Source organism: Narcine bancroftii, chromosome 6 (genome assembly GCF_036971445.1).
Source record: "Narcine bancroftii isolate sNarBan1 chromosome 6, sNarBan1.hap1, whole genome shotgun sequence".
Classification (NCBI taxonomy): domain Eukaryota; kingdom Metazoa; phylum Chordata; class Chondrichthyes; order Torpediniformes; family Narcinidae; genus Narcine; species Narcine bancroftii.
Window position 1 is genome coordinate 10,574,609 of NC_091474.1, and position 26,973 is coordinate 10,601,581.

General features: G+C 36.8%; 2 protein-coding genes across 9 annotated transcripts in view; one reads left to right on the forward strand and one right to left on the reverse strand.

Annotated features, from left to right (window-relative positions):
- Positions 1-17,381, forward strand: part of LOC138735701 (regulator of G-protein signaling 20-like) — an 84,856-nt gene extending 67,475 nt beyond the window's left edge. For all 5 annotated transcript variants that reach the window (XM_069883949.1, XM_069883948.1, XM_069883946.1 and 2 more), the window contains exons 3-5: positions 11,292-11,366; positions 14,136-14,370; positions 16,187-17,381. In XM_069883949.1, coding sequence (XP_069740050.1) covers positions 11,292-11,366; positions 14,136-14,370; positions 16,187-16,375 — 499 coding nt within the window. In that variant the 3' untranslated portion in view covers positions 16,376-17,381. The remainder of the gene's footprint in view (positions 1-11,291; positions 11,367-14,135; positions 14,371-16,186) is intronic.
- LOC138735700 (transcription elongation factor A protein 1-like) overlaps positions 16,677-26,973 on the reverse strand; it is a 47,416-nt gene continuing 37,119 nt past the window's right edge. For 3 of the 4 annotated variants that reach the window (XM_069883944.1, XM_069883943.1, XM_069883941.1), the window contains 2 exons: positions 23,446-23,517; positions 16,677-20,713 (listed from right to left, as the gene is read on the reverse strand). In XM_069883944.1, the coding sequence (XP_069740045.1) occupies positions 20,705-20,713; positions 23,446-23,517 (81 nt within the window). In that variant the 3' untranslated portion in view covers positions 16,677-20,704. Of the gene's footprint in view, positions 20,714-23,436; positions 23,518-26,973 lie in introns of those variants that run through there. The other variant, XM_069883942.1, reaches the window with a different exon arrangement.

The window sequence follows — 26,973 nt, forward strand, 5'->3', positions numbered from 1 at the left end:
TCCCACCCAAACAGCAGTGCGGGACTTTGTGTAGAAGAAAGGCAAGAGTTTCAGAAGGGGACTCATGCCACCAACTCATTGAAATAAAGTATAATTTATAGAGCAATAAAGTTACTCTAGGAAAAGGAATTGCATATTCCTTCTGCTGCATTTGCAAGCTAGGTATCCAGATATATTTAATCCATCATTCCATGATGTGGAGAAGATGGTAGCATTCTTCCTTTGAGGCAAAATATTCCACATTTGCATCATACTTCAGAAACACGATCAAAAGTAAGAGTGGTTGAAGGAGAGCTGCACTTGGAATTTTGAATAAAATGTTAAACCAAGGGTTTATTCAGAGGAACATAAAAAATATATATATATTGCACTGTTTCACAGAAGGATGAAGCACTGTGCTGGCATTGCCTCTCATTCATCTGTGTTATACAGATATGCAAAGAACCTCACCCCTGGTCAGAGGTTCAACATACTCTGCTTCCGAAAGGAAGAATATCAGATAAGGAGTACAAAATGCTAAACTAATTGGGGAAGAATTTTGATGGTTTGGTTATTATCACATTGCAAGTTGTGAGAACTTGCTCTATTCAATTTGATTGCTTCATTTCAAACCTTCGAATAGAAACTACACTTAAGAAGTTCCTGAAATGGTTAGGAAAAGTACCATAGATCTTTATTTTGTTCCAATTCTCCTAGCTTTGATACATTGATAATTATGATTCCAGGAAAGTTTTGGTAGATAAAGGGAGGCATGAGATAATGGACAGGTCTTTCCTTGGTGCAAGACCACTATGTATCCTCATGGTTGTCAGTTTTGTCAAAGGCCTAAGCTGTTCGCTGTCATTGCTGCTTTGGTGGAATTTGTCATGGTGGAATTTCCATAGGTTTCCTAGCTTTCTGTCTGTCTGCTTCTGGAGCCTGGCCCAGATATCCCCATTCAGGGTGAATGAGAATGGTCAGCTGCTAGGAAATGGGTACGGGGAGTTAGATTTTGAATTATTTATTCAAGTTAGTTTTGGTGCATTTTAGCTTAAAACAAAAAAATATTTTAAATTTTTTATGAGTTTTACGTGTCACTGAAGGTTTGAAAATGTCAAGTGTAATTGTTACCTGGTGAACCTAGGGGTCACCAGCAGTCAGTGCTGCTCTGTCAGCTCAGAGAGCCACCTGCAATGTTGGGAGTTGGGTTCCCAGCAGAAAATTGCATTTAGAGCCACAATCAAGAAAACAATGTGGCTCAGGGCAGATGACCAGCAATTTCAAGACAAAAGATGATAAGCAGAAAATTCTCTCTCAGTTATTTTCTTGTTTTTTTTAAATCACATAAAAGTTGTCACTTCTGGCTACCTAATTTCAGAAAGGATGTGGAAGCTATGGAGAGGGTGCAGAGGAGATTTACCATGATGTTGCCTGGATTAGAGAATGTGTCTTATGAGGCAAGGTTAACAGAACTAGGGCCTCTTTAGAGTGAAGAAGGATGTTAGGTAAAAACATCATGAGCTGGGAATGTAGAGGGAGTCACCCAGTGCTGGGCCGTAACAAGATGCAGATGTGACCTTGTACACTCAAGATAAGCTTTGCACTAACAAGAATGATGTGCAGCAGACTAACAGAGAAGGATAGCAACAGTTTATTCATTGGACAATGTCATGGTATGATAATTTACTAAGTACGTATCCTGAGGTATAAAAAAACACCACTTGCTGATAACGGCAGAATGCGCCTTCTCCAACTAACACTGTTAGTTGCAAGTGTTACAATCCGGCAATAAAGAACAAAGAACCTTGATTTCGACTCAGTCTGGTGTTTGACTCACTCATTCATGAACACAGCAGACCTAACAAGGATGAGAGGTGACTTAATACAGGTCTACAAGATTATGAAAGCATAGATAGGGTGGACAGCCAGCACCTTTTTTCCTGAGGCAAGAGTAGCAAACACTAGAGGACATCTGTACAAAGTGAGGGGAGGATAGTTTTGAGGAGATGTCAGGGTAAGTTTTTTTACACAGAGAGTAGCAGGTACCTGGAATGTGTTGGCAAGCATTGTGGTGGAGGCTGGTAGATTAGGGACATTTAAAAGATTCTTAGACAGCCTCATAGATGAAAGAACACAATAGAGTTATGAGGTAGGGAAGGTTGAATTTTTTGAGTAGGTTTATATAGGCCTGCACAACATCATGGGCTGAAGGGCCTGTTCTGTCCTGTAGTGTTCTAAGACAGGTCTTGTTAGACACCATATACAAGAGAAGTTATCAGTGAGCTTTGAATGTCTGAATGTTCTATTTTCACTGTTGTCCTATGAGGGCTAGCTTTGGTCAGCTATTTTGCTGCAATAGCAGGGGTTCTAAACCCATATCTGATGCATTGTGCTATTTCAAGATCGAGCAGCTCATCAGGAAAACCCTTGCCCAAAAGGTATTAACATTATTTGCAGACCAGTTCTTCTGCTACACAGGCAGAGGGTTTTTTGGTTTATAGCAGTACAAACTGAATAATATTATTCAAGTTCTGGAAATTTGTGTGAAAGGGTTTTGTGTGAAGGATCTATTATCAGTACAGATAATTGGTACTAGAAGCCACTAAAATCTTAGAACCTATTCCAATAATGTTTGGGCTGTAGCCATCTCCCAAAGTGGTCAACAATGCTTCAATTTGCTGGTATTGGACTCTTAGTTCTTCATCAATATCATGGCCATTGAAATATCTACAACTCCATAGAATATAATTGTGTTCATGCATGAAGCCTCATGGCTTAAGTTTTCATTGGCAGTGTCAAAAAAAAACTATTAACTTCTTCACAACCAATTCTAAGATTCCACCTTCATCTATTGTGTCAGTAGCTCGTCCTCAAAAAAAAAATCTCAAGCTTGTGTTATTTCTGATGTAAATATCCAGAAGCAGAGATAATAAATGGATCAAGTCAATTTATGGTGTGGATTAAATCTTTGGGTTTACAACTGAAAAAAAAAGCATTAGTTTTTTGAAATTTTCTAATTGGTTGGCCAGGATATAGTGACTAAGTACTGACCACTAATATTGTTATAAGATGCAAGGGCCCATTCTTCTTGACTGGGTCTTTTTTTTAATTTCATACTAAATGCAGCATTTAAACCCATATAAATTTTAATACAAGAGGAAGCCATCTGGTCTCCTATTCTTAGCTTCACACTAACAACAAATGTGTGTGTAGTATTGCTAAGGTACCAAAACATCCCAAGGCACTTTTTATGGGAGAAAACTATCTATAAAAATTGACAGCAAGCTAGAGAAGGAGCTATTTGGCAGGCAACCCAAAGCTTAGTCAAGGAAAAGGTTTTTAAGAGATGCTTACAGAAGTATTAGGTCTAGCAGTTCTAATCCCATTTCATGTACACTTCATTTTCTATGTTCTGTTTACAGACATCCTTTTTAAATGCAACCCATTTTCTGTAATGACAATATTAGGTATTCATCTTTTCAATGTTAACAGGTTATGAAATGAGAAAACAAAGCCCAGAACCTCAGAAGGATCCATTTTTATCTTTTTTCCCCTTATTAAATTTCATGGGGTCATGAAATGGCAAATATGTGGAATTTCTATTTTGCTTTGGAATACTACACCTGGTTTATAAAATGTGCAGATGGATTACTCTATTTTTCTATTGGATGTGATAGCCAGTGTCTTAACAATATTGGAAGAATAAAAGGGAGAGGTGAAGTGGGATAAAAAGCATGTGTCATATTATCAAAAAAAATGAAGATTTTGCTGAAGTTATTCAGTATGAGGAATTTTGGTCTAATGTTGTGCACCTTGCAGAAATGTTGTGAATGGTTCCTGAATTCCATTTATTTAAAGAAAACCCTTAAGACATTGCAACTAACATTAACTCTCAGTGGGAAAGATATGTTCTGGCAAATTTTTGTTTTTAAAATTTTTTCAACACATATATAACAAACAACAAAAATCGTATATCAGATTATTATAAAACTTGATTAAATACATTTTGATTTATATATAGAGAAAAAAAAGGAACTATTAAAAAGAACCCATCTAACCTTTAACTAAACCCTCCCACTCAACCACCAACCCCTACTACTTCCACTAAAAATAAACATCTAAAATACCTAATAAGTATAATTATATATTAAATTGGAGTGCTTTGGAAAATACTCAAAGATCTTAAAAACATTTCACAAAAAAAAGCATTATTTCTCAGGGAGGACTTCTCCGGCCTGGAGGATTCAAAGGAATTATTTATAATTTCAAACTCAATGTTCGAGTATACAGGCTCCAAATCTGTAAAAATATAGAATATTTACCTCTGAAATCATATGTAATTTTTTCTACTGGAATACAACTTTGAATCTCTGTTTGCCATCTTCCTAATGTTAATAAAACATCTGATTTCCAAGAAACAGTGATGCTTTTTCTTGCTATCACCAAAGCTAATTTAACATTCTGGCAAATTGAAAAGGAGCTCACTTAAACTCTCATGGACATTTGAATACAGTACTCGCATGGATGGCAAGACCCACAACTTCCTTAAAAGAGGCAGAAAAGGTCATGTCTAACTCGTGTCATTGTTTAACATGAATATTCCTTTAAAATATGGATAAACAGATCAGTTTCATCATGTTACTGGAAGAATTGGTATACCGTTACAATCAGTCCATGACTACTGATGTTTTTACAGTTATAGGGGCTAAAATTGATGTATTTTAATTTTGTTTTAATGATCAAAATTGCTGAACCAAAAAGACCACAAAAAAACCTTGTGTTTTAATTCTTGTACGTTTATTTCTATTCATAGGATGTAGGTATTGTTGACAAGGCCAACATTTATTGCCCATCTTTAATTGTCTTTGAGAAGATGATGGAAAGCCACCTTCTTGAGCTTCTGCAATCTGTCTGAAGGCATGCTCAGAGTTCCATTGGGTAATGATGATGGATGAATGTCACTATGTTCCCAAATCAAGATATTGTGTCTTGAAGGGATGAATTTTGGCATTCATCCAAATGGTTATTAATAATTCACAATTTAAAAGATGATACTTCACTGTTTATCCTGTTAAACACAGTTATACTAAAGAACAATCTTATGAGAATATAAGTAATCTAAAAGGTTTGTTGGATAGCAGGCTCTGTGTTGGTCGCATCAACCTGTCAACAAATGTTGGAACAAGGCTGAACTTCTATTTAGGCATCACATATTTTCATTGCTATGTACTTCATTTTACATTCGCATGCAATTAAACATCGAACTAGCAGATTCATATCCAGAAGTATACATTTTACAATAATCATTTTTGCACCAACATGTTCTTAAATGATATTGTCACGATGAGATCAATTTTGCAACACTTATTCCTGACTTTATGACTCACAATGGGGGAAGTCTGTCACAAGACTATTATTACAAAGACGAGTATCAATACAGGTCTATTTGCAAATCAATGTTCTGAAAACATGTTAATCTCCAAAACAAAGACAATAAGATACTTTGGTGGAAAAGGCACAAAATGAGATTTGCCACAGTTATTCTTCTTCTTTCTTTGGCTTGGCTTCGCGGACGAAGATTTATGGAGGGGGTACATGCTGTCGACCTCTGCCATCTCGAGTACTTCGACGTTAGGGATGAAAGCGCTCCAATGGATGTTGAGGATGGAGCGGAGACAACGCTGGTGGAAGCGTTCTAGGAGCCGTAGGTGATGCCGGTAGAGGACCCATGATTCGGAGCCGAACAGGAGTGTGGGTATGACAACGGCTCTGTATACGCTTATCTTTGTGAGGTTTTTCAGTTGGTTGTTTTTCCAGACTCTTTTGTGTAGTCTTCCAAAGGCGCTAATTTATTTATGAATAAACTACGGTATAATAATAATTTACATCCGGTACCGCACGGATGGCAGTCTCTTCAATCTGAAGCGCCTGCAACCTCACACCAAGACACAAGAGAAACTTGTCCGTGAACTACTCTTTGCAGACGATGCCGCTTTAGTTGCCCATTCAGAGCCAGCTCTTCAGCGCTTGACGTCCTGCTTTGCGGAAACTGCCAAAATGTTTGGCCTGGAAGTCAGCCTGAAGAAAACTGAGGTCCTCCATCAGCCAGCTCCCCACCATGACTACCAGCCCCCCCACATCTCCATCGGGCACACAAAACTCAAAACGGTCAACCAGTTTACCTATCTCGGCTGCACCATTTCATCAGATGCAAGGATCGACAATGAGATAGACAACAGACTCGCCAAGGCAAATAGCGCCTTTGGAAGACTACACAAAAGAGTCTGGAAAAACAACCAACTGAAAAACCTCACAAAGATAAGCGTATACAGAGCCGTTGTCATACCCACACTCCTGTTCGGCTCCGAATCATGGGTCCTCTACCGGCACCACCTACGGCTCCTAGAACGCTTCCACCAGCGTTGTCTCCGCTCCATCCTCAACATCCATTGGAGCGCTTACATCCCTAACGTCGAAGTACTCGAGATGGCAGAGGTCGACAGCATCGAGTCCACGCTGCTGAAGATCCAGCTGCGCTGGATGGGTCACGTCTCCAGAATGGAGGACCATCGCCTTCCCAAGATCGTGTTATATGGCGAGCTCTCCACTGGCCACCGTGACAGAGGTGCACCAAAGAAAAGGTACAAGGACTGCCTAAAGAAATCTCTTGGTGCCTGCCACATTGACCACCGCCAGTGGGCTGATAACGCCTCAAACCGTGCATCTTGGCGCCTCACAGTTTGGCGGGCAGCAACCTCCTTTGAAGAAGACCGCACAGCCCACCTCACTGACAAAAGGCAAAGGAGGAAAAACCTAACACCCAACCCCAACCAACCAATTTTCCCCTGCAACCGCTGCAATCGTGTCTGCCTGTCCCGCATCGGACTTGTCAGCCACAAACGAGCCTGCAGCTGACGTGGACTTTTTACCCCCTCCATAAATCTTCGTCCGCGAAGCCAAGCCAAAGAAGAATAATATTGAATGGTTGCTGTGAAAAAGTATGGTAAGATTTCTGAGGCAGAGAGATTATACACGTAGAAGGGAATTCAACCATGGTTGAGTAAATAAGAAATGAACTTGCAGTTATTTAGAATCTTTCATTTCCAAAGGGTATCTGAGAGCATTTTACTGTCAATGAAGTACATGTACATACAAAATATGTTGGTAGCTATAACGTTTAAGGCCATTGAAGGACCCCAATGATATTATTTTTTCATTCCCACAGTAAATTATACTTCAGATTTTCTTGTTAAATTAATCAAAATAAGTCCAAGGGTAAAATGTTTTTCTTTTTAACCATTTTTTTTTAATTGCAGGAACTTTGGCTTTTAAATGCCTTTGGTCTACTTGTAATTAATGACAGCTTCTTGTTCTGTTAATTTTCCCTTGTTTGAGAATCTGCTGCTGTCCATAGTGAGATTTCTCCTTCATTCTGGTACAGGGTTTGTAGATTAATTGGTCTCATGGGTGTAATTGGGCTGTAAAGGCCTATTAACATGCTGTATCCCTTCAAAAAAACATTAAAACTCTATGTCTATTTAGAAAAAAATTGCCCTAGTGGAGGTTACAACTTCAAAGGCTGCTATGGCACTTGTGTCATTACCATGGAGTTCATAGCTTATGTGACAAGGGGGACTCCATCGAGGACATCTACATCTAAGGCAGTGTCTTAAAAAAGCAGCCTCTATCCTCAAAAACCCCAACCACCCAAGCCATGCCCTCATCACTCTGCTACCATCAAGGGAGCCTAAACACAAGCACTCAGCGGCACAAGGACAGCTTCTTCCCTGCAGCCATCAGATTCCTGAATGATCAATGAACCAGACACTGGTCTTGCTTTACGTTATTTTTATTTTGTTTTATTTAAAAATGTTGTAAGATGGTTATAATATGTATGTTCGCACTATGACGCTGCCGCAAAACAACGAATTTCATGACTTGTTCACGACAGTAAATCCTGATTCTGAAATTTGCCTATTTTACTGAGGCTTTGACTGTGGTGGGACTAAAAGGAGCAAACCAGCTCCTGCTGGACCCTCCAGAAAGATTACTGATAGAGCATTATATATTTGACTTGTTTTAAATTTGGAATTTAGTTTCTGTTTACCAATATGCACATTTTATAGTCATCTTTCATCTCTTTCATGTGTGAAGTGCTCACCAATTTTTGGGCAATTCTAATAATTATTTTGAAGTGAGTTTCAAGCAGCAATCTTAATTTACTTAGTTTTTAATATTTGGCTTCCAGATGACAAATGAATAATCACCAATTGAAACTCACTCACACTCTTGCCTCTTTATTCCCTTGTTCCAACTATATTAGGTTACTATGCAATATGCCATCTTGCCTGTACATCTAATCTCTTTTGGTTCTATTTTTCCCAGTTTTTCTCTCTGATTAAACATAATAAATGTCTTTAAAAGTTATTGAAGACTTTACTTCAGTTGTTAAGTACTGTACTACTGTTGAAATTTAATATTAATATTGATGAAGTATGATATTACAGAAACATAGAAAAATAGGTGCAGGAGTAGGCCGTTTGGCCCTTCAATCCTACACCGCCATTCAATATGATCATGGCTGATCAGTACCTGGTTCCTGCCTTATCCCCATACCCCTTGATCCTCTTAGCCACAAGGGCCAAATCTAACCTACTCTTAAATATTGACAAGGAACTGGCCTCAACTACTTCCTGTGGCAAAGAATTCCACAGATCCACCACTCTCTGAGAGAAGAAATGTTTCCTCATCTCACTCCTAAAAAACTTCCCCCTTATCCTGTGTATGTTGGTCATCTTGGCATATGTAATGTAGCTTTCAATAAATTGATTTATTCATTTTGCCTCTTTGCTTAATTCTTTTTAATAGTGGTCTGAATTGTAACATATTTACAATTAATTTTTAGATTACTAACTGATGGAGAAAATGAAGACACAAGAGACAGCAGATGGTGAAATTTAGAGCACCTTTTGGGGGTTACAGTGGGCAGACAACATTCATGGAGGGAAATGGAGAATTGCCATCAACTCTCCATTTCCCTCCATGAATGTTGCCTGACATACTGAGATCCTTGTTTCTTTTTCTCTATATTGATATCCTTGCATGCCATTTTGCATTTTCTTATTAACCCTTTTCTTTGTATGGATATTATTTGTCACATCAGTTATACTCTTCTCTGAATAATTTTCCAAGTTTCAAATCCTTGTCTTTGAAATTCTGGTCCTTTATTTTCCCTGTCCATGTTGTGAAGCTCCTTTCTATGTTCAACACTCTTTTAAAACCAATGTCAATATAATTCAGAGGTAACAATACTTGGTCTTGTTTGAAAAGTCCACCATATTGGCTATAAATTGTAATGTACATTGTTGGATGTGAAGAAAAATTCAAAGAACCTCCACAAGATGGTGCTTCACCACTTTTGAAAAACAAATCGGTAGTTAAATTGAATCATTCTTCAGTAAATGGTTTGTAGGTTATAGGTGGTGTTCTTTTGTTAAACTTTTATATTCAAAGCAGAAATACAAAAAAATATATTTTTATTAAATGGCAATGGAATACTGAGAAGTTGGTTTAATTTAATGGCAACTGTAATCTGCTTTAATGGGTTACGTGGTAAACTGACATTATAATATAAACAAAATATTATACTGTAGATGGGTTGTATGTCCTTCTGCTCAATTACATTAGTTAGGTCATTGAGTTCAAAAATTGGAATATTATGTTGGATCTGCACAATATGTTGAAGAGACTGCACTTGGAGTATTGTGTGCATTCATGAAGCCAGAAAGGGTGCAAAATAGATTCACAAGAATGTTACCAGGACTGGTGTCATTTACTAGTTTCAAGAGAGATTGGAGAGCTTGGGCTTTTTCTCCCTTGAGTGTAGCAGACTGAGGAATGACCTTGTATGGTGTATAAAATCATGAAGTGTCTAGATAAGGTCTGTCTTGTTCACAGGTCAGGGGAGCCTAAATCTAGAGTGCTTAAGGAGAGAGGGGAATATTTAAATGGGACATGAAGAGTAACTTTCTCACACAGAGGGCAGTGAGTATGTGGTATGAGCTGCCCCAGAGGTAGTAGAGGCAGGTATAACTAAGATATTTAATATTTGGACACGTACTTTGATAGGAAAGGTTTAGAGGAATTATGGGCTAAACACAGGCACATGAAACTAGCTCAGGTAGACATGGATAAGTTGGGCTGAAGGACCTGTTTACATTCTGTATATCTCTGATTCATTATCAACTTAATGGGAGCCCAATGCTCATACATGATATAGGAACAAAACTACAAATCTGTTTCTCTGTTCACAAATACCTCCTGACTTGCTGAACTATCTCAGATTTTAGTATAAGTTTATAAAGGAACTTTGATACTGATGCACTGTGCCAATCCTGGTTTTCACCATAAGCACAGAGCTTGCCCCTAAAGCAGGCAGTCTCCAGCCCAAGAATGTAAAAGGTGCAACAAGTCTTACTTTCTTTGCCCATTGAGCAGAAGCATTCTCCAATTAATTTGGCACTAGCTTCAATGAGAGGAGAGTTTAGTTACAATATAGATGTGCTAATTTACCCCCTCCCCCCCCACCCCCCCCCCACCCCCACCACCCCAAGCTAATGCCCTTTACGATAATTAACAAGAAGTTTCATCTGACACAGAAACAACAATGCAGTTGGGACAGTTTTAGGATGTGCAGATAGATTGAGGTGATCCTCAATAGGCAAGGAAAGAGACTTGATATGGCCTATATATATGGATTGTACAATGTGTCCAAGAGATATGAAATCATATTTTCCTTTCAAATCATTAAATTTCTCTCAACACTGGAGCCAGTTCCTTTACCAGTTTTCTCAAGTCTCTGACTTCTACAAGTTCGTTTCTTTTTTCCCTGCCAGTTACATTGGCTTGCCTTTGAAAATCTCAACATGTTGATGCCGAAATATATCTTTTGCTTTAAAAAAAAGGCACTTCTCCTTTAAAACAGTGTGTTCTTAAGAAGCTATTACCCCCATCTAATTTCCTGCCTCCCAATTGACAAGGTTCCTGAGAATATTTTTGCCTTAACCATTAACCTCTGCCATGCCAAATGATGAACCAGAATCCACAACAATCTTACACGTACAGTACAGAATGGCAAACTTGGAGCTGTGGATACAAAATTGTGTCAAATCAAAAGCTGCATCTTAACTGAACCAATGAACAAATAGCTATGATCGACATGAGTCAAAGATCGCATCCGAGTGGGTTCACATTATGTTTACAAATTAGTAGTTTTAAAAAAAATCAATATTAACCTCCCATCTTTTCATAAGGAGAGAAGAAGATGATCGAAACCGAAGGCCATCTCACAATATTACATTGGCAGACATGGAGAACTGTGAACCAAGGTAAGTTAAACTTTTCACACTTTGGAGGAAGACAGAACTATATTATTTTGCCAGGTAGACTTTTTATATATTTACTTTTTAACTGTAGTAAAAATTGTCGGAACTGAAATTATGTTGGATTCATCCTAATTATATGTTAACACATCTACCATATTGATAGATTCAGCATATCGTGGTGTGTGAAATGTGCTCGAGTTTTGTTTTGTAATATTTGCATTTTCCTTCAGTAATTTATGATCTCTAATTCCTCTTTGATTCACATTGCTTATCGATAGATAGAGTTCTTGTCTGTATGCCTTATATTTATCGATTAGATTTCATTAGGCACTTTCAAATGGCCAAAATACCCTGATGTAAAGCCGCATATTTGACCTCTGTGCGGCTGTCAGGAGGCCACCTGAAAGCGCAGGAGGTGCCTTCGAGATGCACTCCAGGAGGGATAATCTCTGGAGCACTGAGGTTCCCCCAGCACCTGAAAGCGGCTGCTAAGGGGATGACAATCAGCTGAGCTGGCTCTCTCCCCATAGTCCCATGTCGGTCCCCACACTGATCCCACTGCCCCATGCTCTCCCGACAGCCCTGAATCAGTCCCCACATAGTTCCCTCTGCTCTACTCTCTCCCCATAGCCCCATGTCGGTCCCCACACTGATCCCATTGCCCCATGCTCTCCATACAGCCCTGTATCAGTCCCCATGCTGTGGCGCGGCTGTGCTTTCAGCACTGGCACCTGAACAACCATTCCACAGGTCTGAATCTGCTTCTGCAGGCCCATTCTTGGTGGAGAGTGCACCTGAAAGCGGCTATTGTGTGTACTCCCAGGACAAATTTGGAAATGGTCAAGAATGTCATGTCGGAGCATCCATACTGAAAAATTGTGGTATATAGAAAGGAAATTCTCTACTTTAAAAAAATCATTAGTGAAAATTCATGTTAAAAGGAAGGTAGTGATAATGTGCAGGAATTCAATATTGAAACAAAAGGCTGTTCAGGATGAACTCTTTAATGGCTTATTCATCAACAATACCTTGGCGACAGTTATTTTATTATCAACAGTTCCCATTGAACATGCTCCATATAAAATAAACAATAAGTAAATATACCAATATATATAGATTTTAAAGAATGTATGAAATAGGTTTTAAAATCATAAACAAAAACAGAAACTACTAAAAGCACTCAACAGATCAAACATATCAGTAGGGAGAGAAAGAAAATCAATGTTTCAAGTTAAGGATCCTCTATTAAAATTGGAAATATTAATGTTTGAAGTTGCAGAGGATAGAGATGGAGAGAATAAAGGAAGGCCAGTAATATAGTTCGATCACAGTTGCCGAAGGACTGTAGTGGTTCAAGAGGGTTATCTCTAGCTTCTCTTTGGTTCTTCATGAAGGGCATTAAATGCCAACAATATCCACATTCATGAATAAAATAAGTGATATTATTTTAAATTTCAATGTCGACACCAGCACTAGTTCTTTATTGAAAGCATTTCCATACTTGATTTTACAATATAATTAATTAATCCATTCTTGTTATATTGATTATCACAGCACAACATCTCATCGATTCATTCCCTGATGATTGTATTGATTCATCTTGAATCAGAGTCTGAGTAACTGTGGCGTAATTCCCACAATAAATCCAAACAACTGAACAATAACAATGGATTTTATTTGGGTTTTGCCTGCAGTTTCACAAGGAAATGTTGCATTTTGCAGTGTAGGTACTTGCTAGATTCAGGACCTCTGAGGAATCTGAGGAACAAGTGCCTGATAAAGGATCCATGTGCTCATTCATGGCCGATAGGAGGAATCAGAAAATATGCCCGCTTTTAAATATTTAGTTTTTTATTCTTTTTTTCCCCAAAATATTTTGAAGTGGTTTTAGTTAATTTGATGTATTCAAAGGATTTTAAAACTAATTTATTTTTAAAATATTTTTGAATGCCAGAGACATGAGATTGAAAAAAATATCAACTTTGACAGATGTAGGGTAGGGTTGGTGTAGGTTTTGCCATCTTCAAAGATTTCCAGCAGAGTTGTATGTTTTACCAGTTTTTCAACCTCTGCATGTTGCAGAGTAGAAGGGATAAGGGATTAGAGACATGTCTACCCAAGATAGTGTGGTAAACTTAATTAACTTTAAGAATATTTTAACATACTGTTGCTATACTTGGTAATTCATGTATTATTGCTGGATTCTCCTGTAGTTAATGTATTCCAACACAACTCTAACTATATCCTCTGAAGTGGGTTTTTAAGCCCAGGATGACAAGCTTTTTAAACTGATAGCAAGAATCTTTCAAACATTTTGCAGTTAAAGAAAATAGGAACGGCACAGTTGGTGTAGCAGTTAGCGCAACACCTCTGCAGCACCAGCGATCGGGACCTGGGGTTCGAATGCCACGCTGTCTGTAAGGAGTTTGTATGTTCGCCCCATGTCTGCATGAATTTTCCCAGGGGCTCTGGTTTCTTCCCATCGTTCGTGGGTGTGGGTTAATTGGGTGGCACAGACTCGTGGGCCAAAATGGCCTGTTACCATGCTGTATGTCAAAACTTTACACTAAAAAAAATGTAGACCTCCACATTAATATATCTACCACTGGGTTCAGGGCAGCTTTCAATAAATGCATATTTGCAGATCTCAGGTAATATGGGTAAATTGGATCATAATGTTAAAAAATTCCAAAGGTAGTACAACACCACATTTTCAATATTCAAATTTTTTTATTTGACTCTCATTGTTTCCATCGATTCTGCTACACACAGTGCAAAGCCAACAGCAGAAGAGGTGCACTTATGGGCTCAATCCTTTGACAAGCTACTGAAAACCCCTACAGGCAGAAATACCTTCAGAGAATTTTTAAGAACTGAATACAGTGAAGAAAATATGCTCTTTTGGCTGGCATGTGAGGATCTCAAAAACGAAGCAAATGGTAGTGTTATCAACGACAAAGCACGAATTATCTATGAAGACTTTATTTCAATTCTTTCTCCTAAAGAGGTAAATTTTATACATCTTGCATTGTTTCAAAATCACAGAAATGTTATCCATTTAAGGTCCCTTCATGTTTTTTGGCCAGTCACTGAAATCATATTTCATACCATGACCTAATTAAGTAAAGCTGACTTTTATCCTCATTAATCAACAAAAAAAAATTGTTTAAAAGCCTTGGAAAAATGTAGAAAGTGCAGGGGGGGGATGGGGGGGAAATGAGAAGGGAAAGAGGCAGCATTAAAAAGTATTCACATAAAATTAAAGGAAAATCCAATGTCGCACAAGAACAAGATAAATTCGTGAAAGATTAGGTCAGCACTCACTTGAATAAATGGATTCATTGACTATATTATAAATGAATTGACTGGTCACAAGCATAAAAGGTGACCAGGCCCAAGCATTTGATGGTGGCAACTCAAGATACATTTATCAGAATATCTAACTTTGTTCTGATCCTTTAGATCTATTAACAACATTTTTCTCTTATCCAAAAATCTATTGATTTCATTTTGGAATGTAATCACTGTCTGGGTTGCTATTACTTTCCAGCACAGAGAATGCCAGATTCACCACCATTTGACTGAAGAAAATTCTCATCTTATTTCTAAACGGGCTGCCCCTAACTTTGAGACTGCGATGGCCATTTCCTGACTTCCTCTCAATTACTGATTTATTTGTCCTTGTCTGATTAGTTCATCCCTTTAGGGTATAAATGTTTAAAAATCAACATTTTAAAGAACCAAATTTCAAAGGAAATTAATTATAAGATGGTTAACCCATGGTTTAATAGGGATTGCAGTTTTCTCAGCACTATTCAAGCACTTTCTACTATCAAGATTCGAGGGGAAGAATCCCTTAACTCTGCCAATTTTATAATTGCTAATCTGAATTGGTTTTTTTAATTCACTGTTAAACATCCTTAACTAAATATAATACAAATGTCTTTATAGTTTAATTATCTATTTCAACACCAACTGCTTCTCAATGTGCTCATCTTAGGTTGCCAGAGGTTATCTGGAAAGTTCACAGGTGGATTCTCAGTTTGCCAGTTAAGTCTTATATCACTCATGGGCCATTCGCTTACAACATAATACAACAGTAATGTCTTTAAGACATTGAAAACTGCAAAATATGTGTGTCAACAGGACTAACACAGATTGAGAGCCCTATCAAGAATGATATGGGCCAATGAGATAGTGCTAAGATTTTTTAATATTTAATAACGATGAATTTATTGTCATATACATTGTGCTGCAGCTGAACAGGTACTGCACTTTGTTTAAAAAAAACCTACAAATCAACATAAAAACTACAATGGTATACTTCATAAAAAATAAGACAATACAGAAAGATAATAGTTATCCTAGTGCAAATAAAAATGACTTGGCAATAGTGCAGAGTAGGCCCCTGATTAGTGCATCGACGGAATAGTGTTCAGCAACTTTAATACAAGATTTGAGATGTTCGTTTCCCCGAGGGGGTGTTACCTCTGAGTTGTCCATTTAAAATACAAGATTCCATTCATCCTGAGTATTTGATTTCAGTAAAGATCCTGGCATATTTCCATCAGAAATACTCTTTTGAGTCACACAAATAACAGTAGTGATCTCTAGGTGAACATTACAGCCATCATCTTGTAAAAAAAAAATTCCCTCCATGATGTTGCTTGACCTACTGAGTTCCTTCAAAGATTTGCGGTTTGCTTTAGATCCCAGCACCTCTAACTCGTACACCGTGGAGAAGTAACTATTACTGGGTTTAAGAGATTAAATGGTTTTCACATATTCATGTTAAATAATGGATATTTTTCTTTTACGTCCAGGTTAGCCTTGATTCACGAGTGCGTGAGATCATCAACAAAAAGATTGCTGAACCGTCAAATCAAATATATGATGATGCACAGCTGCAGATTTATACCTTGATGCACAGAGACTCGTACCCACGGTTCCTGAACTCTTCGATATACAAGTCTCTACTTCAGAGGTCGTCCAGTACATCTTCAGAATCCTAAATATTCAACTATATATTGCAGAAAAGTTCTTTTTTTAAAAAAAAAACAGGTACATGGTCATTATTAAGAGATAATAAATGTTAAACTCAGGTTTATTTTACTACTGATTTCCTGTTGCCTAAAAATGCAAGAAGCACTAAAGAACTGCAAGGTTCCAGTCAAGGCTCAATAATATTGATTTTAGACTTTTAAAAAAAAACACAAATATTAGAAGATAATCCTAGTAGAAAGGGACTGAAAACATTGCATCGTTATATTACATAATAGCTTTAAAACTCATTTATATGAAAAAGGAAACAAATTTAGATGAAAGGGATCTCAACCTTTATTTTAGAATATAACCATTAAAAATACAAAGACACGAGAATATTTAAAATTGTAAAGAACTAAAACTGTAAAATTTCATTGTTGCTGCTCATCATTCCATCAGTTGCTAATCGTCAAGGATCATTCAAATCTACATGGTCAAAAGCCAGTATTTCACTCTTGCTTTATATCCACAAACATTTAATGATAAATTTTGCTTTAATAGTGATGGTCAGGAAAGAACACCTGATTGTTGCAGACAACAGGACATCCAGGTAAGTAAGTGTTCCCGCTGAAAGAGAACCAAGGTGTTCTTGGGGGTTACATTGCAAATGGACTCCAGATCAAGTGCATATAACTTGTTAAATTTCACCCCTTCGGTTGTCTTTCGTTGCATTGCATTTCCTAATTAGGCCAATATGGACAAAACTTCAAAGAGGAAACTACTGATAAAGTTAGCGAGCTGTCTTTTACAGCTAATGATAGCTTGTATTTGTGCAATTTTCTTCTTGGACACAGGTAGTCAACAAAAGGGCTTTAAATTTATGAAGGGTTACCTACAAGATGAAAAATTAATTCAATAATTGTATTAGAAATTTAGGAAATTTCTTCACTATAATTTTTGAAATTAATTAAAATGTTTTACAAGCACGGTTAAGAAAATTTGTTAACGTTTAAATAAATAACATTGCAAATTTGATGTACCTTGTCTTTCTTTTAGGACAGCGTGCCAAAAAATGTGAGCAATTGTGATGCACTACTAACTCATGCCAAATGCATGCAGCTTCCTTAATAACTTTATTGATGCTTACTGCAGCTGCGAATCACACCGTTTACTAATTTAGTGAATGGTTTTCAGTGCTATTAAAGATAATGACTATTACAGCAAGACATTTCCTCTTCAAGGAAATAAATTAGGGCAACATCTCGTCACTGCAGGCATTTTCGGGGACTTTCTAACTGGGAAGGCTTTCAGGAATGGTGCCACATGGAAGAGCTTGGCTCTAGTTTTCCCATCAATTACCTTTGTGCAGGTGACTAGGCAAACAGATATTGCATTTGTACAGTAATGTGCGAAACAATGCAAACATGCAACCTAAGCCTTTCTCACTGCAAACCCAGTTGGTGAAGGAGTGAGGAAATCTATGATGAATATAGACCTCTTAGTTTAACATTCCTGCGCCCAGTGCAGACATTAACACAGCATGTAATGTGCAGGCTGTCAGATTCTACATGCTGTGTGTCACAATCGAAAGAATATTTGTGCAAAGAGTGGATCATTAAATAAACATTGACCTTAAACATCTACAATTTTTCTCTCAAGTGCTGCATTTCCAACATTTTTTTTTATTTGTGTAGAACATGAAGCTCCTTCTGTTTGGAAATAGGGAGCAAATGCACAATGAACACTGTTTTATCTTTTTACAAAGCCAAGTCTGTGAGTGTTGCAAGCATAGACTCCTGACAATAACTACAAATACCACTTTTCAAAGGAATTGCACAGTTGGCAGCTATGTGGTATAATCTGGCTGCATTCATACGAAATGATGGTATTCATCATCCCATCACTGTGAATTTGCCCTTAATGTTAGTGCCAGACAGCCACTTAAATAGCTTCAGCTTTAGACCAATCTCTGGAAATGCTGTGGGTTTATTGGTTCGACTCTAATTTTAATTGATATAATAAGTCAAGCTTACTCCCTCGCCCCCAAACCAAAAATGTTATCAAAATTTGTAGCAATTCAATGCATTGGACTGTTGGATTTTATCTCACAGCCATCCTAATTTCATTAATTTAGCAGCGCTAAAGTCATCCGCCAAGAACTAAAAAAATTTCAGAAGGTGCCATTTAAACATCGTACTATTTTGTACATATTTGCAGAATTCATCTTTACTCTGCACTGCTCCCCAGCTCCTGCCTGATATTTCTGCAAACTATTTGTTCCTAAAGTATCAAGGCAATTCCACTTTGAATGTTACATCTGACCAATCTTTCAGACAAGGAATTCTAGATATGAATAATTACTGTGTGAAGGTAGTTGGTTTTGTCAATTACCTTGGATTTAAATCAGTGGTTCTCAACCTTTTTCTTTCCACTCACGTACCACTTTAGGTATTCCCTATGCCATAGGTGCTCTGTGATTAGTATTAAGGAATTGCTTAAGGTGGGATGTGAGTGGAATGAAAAAGTTTGAAATCCAATGTTTTAATCTTATCTCATTGACTTATTATGTGCACAGTTTCAGAACTCCAAAGGAAACGGGCCCATGACAATTTTTCTCAAGCAAAATATTTCAGTAACAATCGGGTCTAGAGCAGTGATTCTCAACCTTCCCTTGCCACTCACATACAACCTTAAGCAATGCCTTACTAATCACAGAGCACTGATGGGATAGGGATTACTTAGTGGTATGTGAGTGGAAAGAAAAAGGTTGAGAACCAAGGTGATTTGATTTTGTCCTTTTTTTCTGGAAATGAACTGTGGACAACATTTGGAATTGTTGAATAAGAACCAAGGGATACTTATTCACAGTATCATCTTTCAATGGTTTGCAAAAAACATAAGGTCACAAACATCAGTACATAGACATCTATGCATGCAAAGCTGTATCAGAATAATGCTACTTTAATCTCTGAAGAGTCAGGCCCTTTCAGTTAAAACTGAAGGCTTTAAGGGAATGAATAATGAAAAGTTACTTGATCAGATTGAAAAATCAATATGATGGTGCTATTAATTCAAGATTTACTTGAACAAAAGATCACATCTTTCAACACCGGATTATTAAAAAATGAAAGCCATCCATAAATGCTTTTGAAGATATTGCTTAAAAATGAAGCAAATAAGAAGGATCTGAAAATACAAAAAAGATACAAAGAAAGAGAAACAGGTATCATGAATTTTTAAAAACTACAATTAGCAGAGATAGCAAAACCTCAATACTTGTTTTTTTGAGATGTACAAAACCTCCATTTCAAGCCAGCCAATTCTTAAGTCAGCATCTAAATTGTTACTGTTGAATTGTGTTAAAGCCAATTAAGAAATCTATTATCAGAGGAATTTCTTGCAACAAGAGTTCTGCTGGCTTTGGTTCCACTGTTGTTAAACATTTCAACATGGAGCAACTCAACACATTCTGTCTCCCTCAGTATACAAATTTAGAGAATGTTGATCAACTCACGTAAAAAGCATATTGAAAAACCTTGAATTGATATCCCAGGTTAAAGTGCTCATGTCTATTAATTATTAAAGAGATAGAGTGAGTGGGACAAAATGATTTAGGCATACGTTCAAAAAAAAATTCATAATCAGCAAGTTAAATAGATATTTAGGAGAATGAACATTTGAATCAAAAACCTATATTTCTGCATACGAATTAGCTTTAGAATCTAGTTTTAAAGATACAGGGGAAATAACAAAAGAACATTTAATCTGCTTTTTTGAATTTAAAATGCCTTACGACAATTGAAAACAATTGCAGCCAACACCCAATGATTTTTAGTACTTCTTCCAATTACATTTCACAATTAATACAAAATTTTGCTATTCTGTTATGTCAAATACAGTTGTGGTACTTGGGGAAACCACACAGATTTTCTGTAATTGAAACACTTAGTACTATATTATTACAATTTTAGAGAAAAAAAAGTGATAAAATGTAACATGAAATTGTAAACCTTACAAAAATGGAAACAATTTGATTGCTGTGAATAGTCATCACATTTTAATTTAAAAAAATCTCCTGATCAATCCATTTGAAAATGATATCAGATCATTAAAACCCAAATTATATAAAGTCTAAAACACAACTATATTGCAACTTGCTGTACCATACAATGCATTAATTAACAATTTCGAGTGCATAATTTGATAATACTGCTTCAAGGGAATATGGTTACAAAGATTATTTACTTTACAACAATATATGTAGCAAAATGTGGAATTTAATAGACACAATGAATAGACATGTTAGAACTTCATTTCACTGGTTCAGCTGCGTTTCAACATGGTCCTTCGAATTTCTATTAACAAAACTAAGGTGAGATTATTGTTAGATTGCTTCTGATACAATAAATACCAATTAAAATCAATAAATTAAAAACTACCTTTTTTTTTAACATTTGAAAATCATACAAGCCTTGAGTACAGTACAAATCTCCAGTAGAAAAGCAGTTTAACGCTTCTCCGTCATGCTTCATTATAGGTCATTGGGTTGGAGTTGATGGTTCAGTTGTTAAAACTTGAATAAATCCAGGTATTAGACTGAAACCTAAAGTTGCAAATGGCACTGCATCTGACCCTATTCTCCCCTGTCGTCTTCCACCAGCAAAAATTATATGGCTTCCGACTGCAGTACTGAGGGTGTTCTCAAGAATTAACCCAATTGGTATTGAGCAGCATTTGTTGTTCAGTGACTTGGTCACTAGCTCAGTTTGCATTTCACCTGAACTGTTGGACTTGAGACCTTGTCAAGGCCCTTTGCCCCAAAATTGATCTGTGAGTCGAATACCAGAGACCGACTCTCTCTGACATCAGTCGACATGTAACTAAATTTGGCACTTCAGCGAATAACCGAATTTGTAGGTGGGAGAGTGGCACAGCAGTTAGAGATGCTGCCTCAAAGATGTAGCAGCCTGTGCTTGAATCAGAGGCTTGGTCATCTGTGTGGCGTACATACATTCTTGAAAATCGCATACTCCTGGCATTCTGGTTTCTTGATATTTTCTAAAGGTGTGTTCAGTAGATTAATTAGTAACTGTAAAATGCTCAGAATATGTGGCTAGTCCAGGATATGAGCAGGTGAGTAATCGAGCTAATAGACAGGGAGGAGGGGGCTACTCTGAGAGGGAGCATAGATTTATACGCCTCTTACTATACCATAACTTCTGTTTCTTCTAACTTCAGAATTACAGTACAGAAAAGAAATGAGCCCTTTAGCCTCTATTATCCACGCCAACTGTGATATTTATGCTAATCCCATTTGCCTGCATAAAGCCTGTATCACTCTACACTTTTCCTAACCAAGTACCTGTTCAAACATCCTTTAAATTATGTAAGTACCTTCTGTCCCCAACAATAGGATTTTGACCAGATGAGAAGGTGGGCTAAGAAGTGGTAAATAGAATTTAATTCTGACAAGTGTAAGGTGCTGCACTTTGGCCAGTCACACCAGATTACCAGATGCGCAAGAAGTTTGTAGCGCCCTTGAGAGTTGTGGTGGAACGTAGGGATCGAGGGATACTAGTGCATACTTCCCCGAAAGTGGCATCTCAGACTTACAAAGTGGTAAAGAAGGTGATTGGCAGCTAGCCTTCATTGGGCAGTGTATTGAATACAAAAGGTGGAATCTCATGTTTCGAGACGTGGGTGAGGCAAAACTTGGGAGTAGTGTGTGTTCTGGTCACCCAGTTATAGAAACTCATCGTTCAGCTAGAAGGGGGATACAGAGATGAATCATCAGCGTGTTGCCAGAATTGGACAGCGAGAGTTAAAGAGACAAGTTAGATTTTTTTCCCTGAAGTGTAGGAGGTTGAGGGATAATGTCAAAATCATGAAAGGATAAGGTAAATACAATCCATCTCGGGTTAGACAATTGTAGAAGTAGATGGCATAGGTTCAAGGAAAGAGGGGAGAGATTTAAGAGGGACTTGAGAAACAATTCTTTATCATTGACCAGGTGCTCTGTATCCAGAACGTTGCCAGAGGAAACAGTAAAGCAGGCACAATTTGGATATTCGAAACATATTTGTACATAGTTATGGAGAAGGGGTTAGAAGGATATTGACTAAATGCAATCAAGTGTGACTTGCCCAGAATGTCAGCTTGGTCAACATGGATGAGTTGGGCTGAAGAACCCATTCTGTGTTCTATGACCTCCTCTGTCAGCTCATTCCAGGTTTTCACCACCATGTATGAGAAAAATCTAACCCTCCAATCTTTAAATTGCTCTCCTTTTACCTTAAACCTGTAGTTTTAAATTCCCCTGTTGTAAAAGGATTTTTGGCTATTTATCATACTCGTGCCCCATAATTTTAAAAACCTAGACAAGATCACACCTTAGTCTTCTATATTTCAGTGAGAATAACCCAGTAAGAATGATCTCTTTAGATCTACAACCCTCCATTCCAAGCAGTATCTTGGTAAATCTCCTCTGCATGTTCTCTATTGCTACCTAATCCTTCATGTAATATGGCGACCAGAACTGTACACAATCCTCCAAATGTTATCCAAAGCATCAACTCAGAGCTTCATGGAACATTCAATACCAGCTCCTCACAAGCATATCACTGTCCATAGCAAAACCAGCCACCTGATTGCAACCCATCCACTTGATTGACAGCCTATCCATCAGTGCAAACATTCATTCATGCCACAGCCTGTTCTGATGTACACCATCGGTGATGTGCACTGCTGCTACTCGTCTTGGAGACTCCAACAGTTCCTCCTAAACCTCTAATATCAAGGAAGATGTACAGTTGAGATACAAGAATAACATCATTCTCCATGTCACAAACCTGCTGGACTTGGAAATACATTAACATCCCTTTAGCACTGCTAAAATTAAAATCCTGTCATTTCCTTCCCAGAATGATGCATGAACACCTTCAGTATTCCAAGGTGATAAGACAAATTCATCCTCGCTCCTATTGCACTCTTTTAATATGAACAAAGGCTAACATTTCTATTATGTGAAGAAATTTTAAGTAGTTTTAATGAAATTACACCATGACCATTAAGACTTAAAGGAAACAAGAAATTAACATACCTTCCATCTATTGCCACATTCATTGCAAAACACAAATGTAGTCATGGGTTCGTCAGCACTTCGTGTTTGGACCTGGAGAATGATGAGAAAAATTATTCATCATCAAGAAGAGCTTTATCACATGAAGGAATATTAATTCTTGAAATACAGAAAACAATCAGGTTCAAATTAATTTCCATCTGATTAAAAAAAGTGAATCACATCTCTGTCACATACCAACTACATCCACTCATTTTGAAGAATTTCTCTTCAATTTTGGATTAATAAAAACAAATTTTTCAACAAATAAAACAAATGTGTTCTACAGGAATGTTTTTTTTTAAATTTTATTTAAGATTTTATAACATGAATAACATATAGGATTACATAAAAAAAAATTAAGAATAAAATAATAAAATTACAATACAGTATCAGTAATCTAAATAAACTATACCCTCCCCAATAATTATTACACATTAATAACCTAACTCAAATTAGTCCAACCCTTTCCCCCTAAAATAAAGAGTGAAGAATTAATAAAGTTAATAATATATGTGAGAAAAAAAACCCACTTACAAAAAAAACAAAAACATAACCGATTAAAATACTAACAAAAAGAAAAGTAATTAATACTAAGATATCATACTTAAAAAACATATTTAAATCAAACTTAAATGCATATATTTAACAAACGGAGTTAAGATGAAACATATATTTAACTCAAATTTAATATAAAAAATTAGTAAAGTTAGTAACATTATCAAAAATTTCTTAAACAATAATCAATTCTTAAAAAAAAATTGTAGCATGAAAAAAAACTCTCTATAGAGATAAACCTTCACCAAATATCAACTAACTTCACATCTATCATCATATTAGTCACATAAACCACCATCTTAAAACAAAATTCAAACCTCATTAAGCATTGTACAATTCAATTTTAGTACTCTTCCACCATTTTTCCCTTTTATTCTTGAACAGTTATCCAATAAAAGCTCCAATACCACATTTAAATATCCCCAATCATTACGTTAAAATTCAGATATCCAAATAATAAAACACATCTACAACAAAATCTATATCTTCAACAAATGGAGAATAAACCTCAAACAAAATTCAAGCCTCATTAAGAATTGTACAATTCAATTTATAACTTTCACCATTATTCCCTTCGTTCTATAACTAAAATAGCAAAATAATATACACCAGAATTACCACTCCTTTCACCTTAAAGTTAAAGAAAAAATAAAAAAACTTATCCATCCCATTCACATTTAAATTTCAGATATTCCTTATCTACTGAATAAACTTTACCAAAAAAACCACATCAATTTTTAGTTTTTTAAACAATCAAATACTTTCTTATGCTTTTGTTTTTATATTAAACAAAAAAAAACCCCTTCACTCTTTAATCTAATAATACAAAAAAAAGGAAAAAAAAAAAAACGGGTAGGAGGTTAAAAATACTCCCTCCCGTCTAAACCGCGCAATGCGGTAACTCCCAAAAAATAAATGGGTGTGAGATAACTCACACGTAGCAGATGACTTTCAGGAAATAGTGCCTATCCAGTTCTCTCCCCCAACTCTCACTTCATCTTAAACTAACATCATCATTATTTAATATCCATTTTTTAAAAAAAAACATTAAAAAAAGGACAACTCTTCTTTTAATCAGCTCCAACTGCTGAGTCACCATAACAACCATTCCTTCTTGGAGCACGGCTCTTTTCTTCCATCTCGTCTCCTTAGAGATCGCGGCGGACTATGTCTCTGTTGAAACTGAGTAATTGGCAGCTCTTGAGCAAATGCTATAGCTTCCTTTGGAGAATCAAAGAACTTTGGTTGGCAACCATCTTGGAAAACCTTCAAAACAGCTGGATATCTAAAGGTTGCCTTGTAACCTTTCTTCCACAACAACTCTTTAGTAGGATTGAATTCCCGTCGTTGGAACATAACTTCTTGACTCAAATCCGCATAGAAGAAAACTCGATTATTTTGAATCATCAAGGGTGATTTTCTCTGTTGTGCATTTCTAATAGCCACTCGTAAAATTATTTCTCTGTCGTAATAATTCAAGCAACGAACCAAAACAGGTCTTGGACTTTGACCTGAAATAGGTCTTTTACGCAAGGCTCTGTGAGCACGTTCCAGTATTAGACCTTCCGGGAAATATTCTTGACCCAGCACCTGCGGAATCCATTCAGTAAAAAATTTTCTTGGGTCTGGTCCCTCCATACCTTCCGGCAAACCAATAATCTTTATATTGTTCCGTCTGGATTGGTTTTCCAAATAATCAATCTTTTTCACCAAATTTTTTATTTTGAGTTTGTAAGTCTTCGACCATTTTGGTCACATCAAAAACTTGATCCCGTATTTCATCTATATCTTCTTCACACAAATTAAATTTATCTCTCACTTCAAGTTTAAAAGCTCCAAACTCAGCCAACTGTTGAGAATGTATTTTCACCAGAGTATTAAACCTAGTACCAAGTTCAGTCATAATCTTGGATAATCCCTGCATTGTATAAGATAATTTAGATTCAAGATTCACAAAAATCTTTTCAATTGGAAGAGATTTTGGCTCAACAGATTCCTGCTTCTTCTGCATAACCAAAGGATCTTCTGTTCCTTCCTTCATTCTGGTTGCCTTCCTTGTAGTATGACTGCGTGTGGAAACCCCAGCCACAGCCTCTCCAGCAGTGACTGGAGGACGCTGGCCGGGGTTTTCCCCAGTCCATAATGTATTAAGTTCTCCCAGTACATCAAGTTGTATAGGTTCTTCTATCTCAAGAGGTGCAGTTTGCAGCGCCACCTCTACAGTTGACAAATGCCTTTGAGTAACTCTTTGTTCTAAAGGCTGTTTGGCGCCCTCTTTAGAGGGCTCTACCGATGTAACATCGAGCTCTACATCCGAACACTGTACCTCTCTCCTGGGATCCATTTCACGCTGAGTCCCGGTGTCTTTCCTGCAGGTAGGCTCCAAAACTTGAACTTCTGGAAAATGTAGTTTTTTGATGATCTGTTGTCATTTTTTTTTTGCTCTTTTCACCAATTGTACCATCATAAGTTAAATTAACAGCACTGAAATTATCTAAACTTTTAAAGAATTTTAACGGGCATTTCTAGACAAAACAATAAGATAGTCAGGAGAGGACTGGAAGGCACGTCTGATCCTTACACCATCTTGCCACACCCCCATCGTTCTACAGGAATGTTACAGCAAATTAATTTAAACTCAAGCGTGCAAAGATACAAATGAGCATAAAGAAAAAAATATACAGATGTATGCAAAGAGAGAACAAAGTATATTAATTCAACTTGATATTCATAAAATGCACTTCAACTGAAATTAAAAATGATGAAACTTACAGGAAAAAACATTGCATGTAAATTTCTCAAGATATTTCAGCATAATTTAATAATGATATTGATTTTTTTTAAATTGCAATAAATTTTAAAGCAAACATTAGCGAACAGATTTGTCATAAATCTTTAAAATAGGCAACTTGACATTTATTCTCCTTACAAGTAAACAAAAAGTGCATAAAT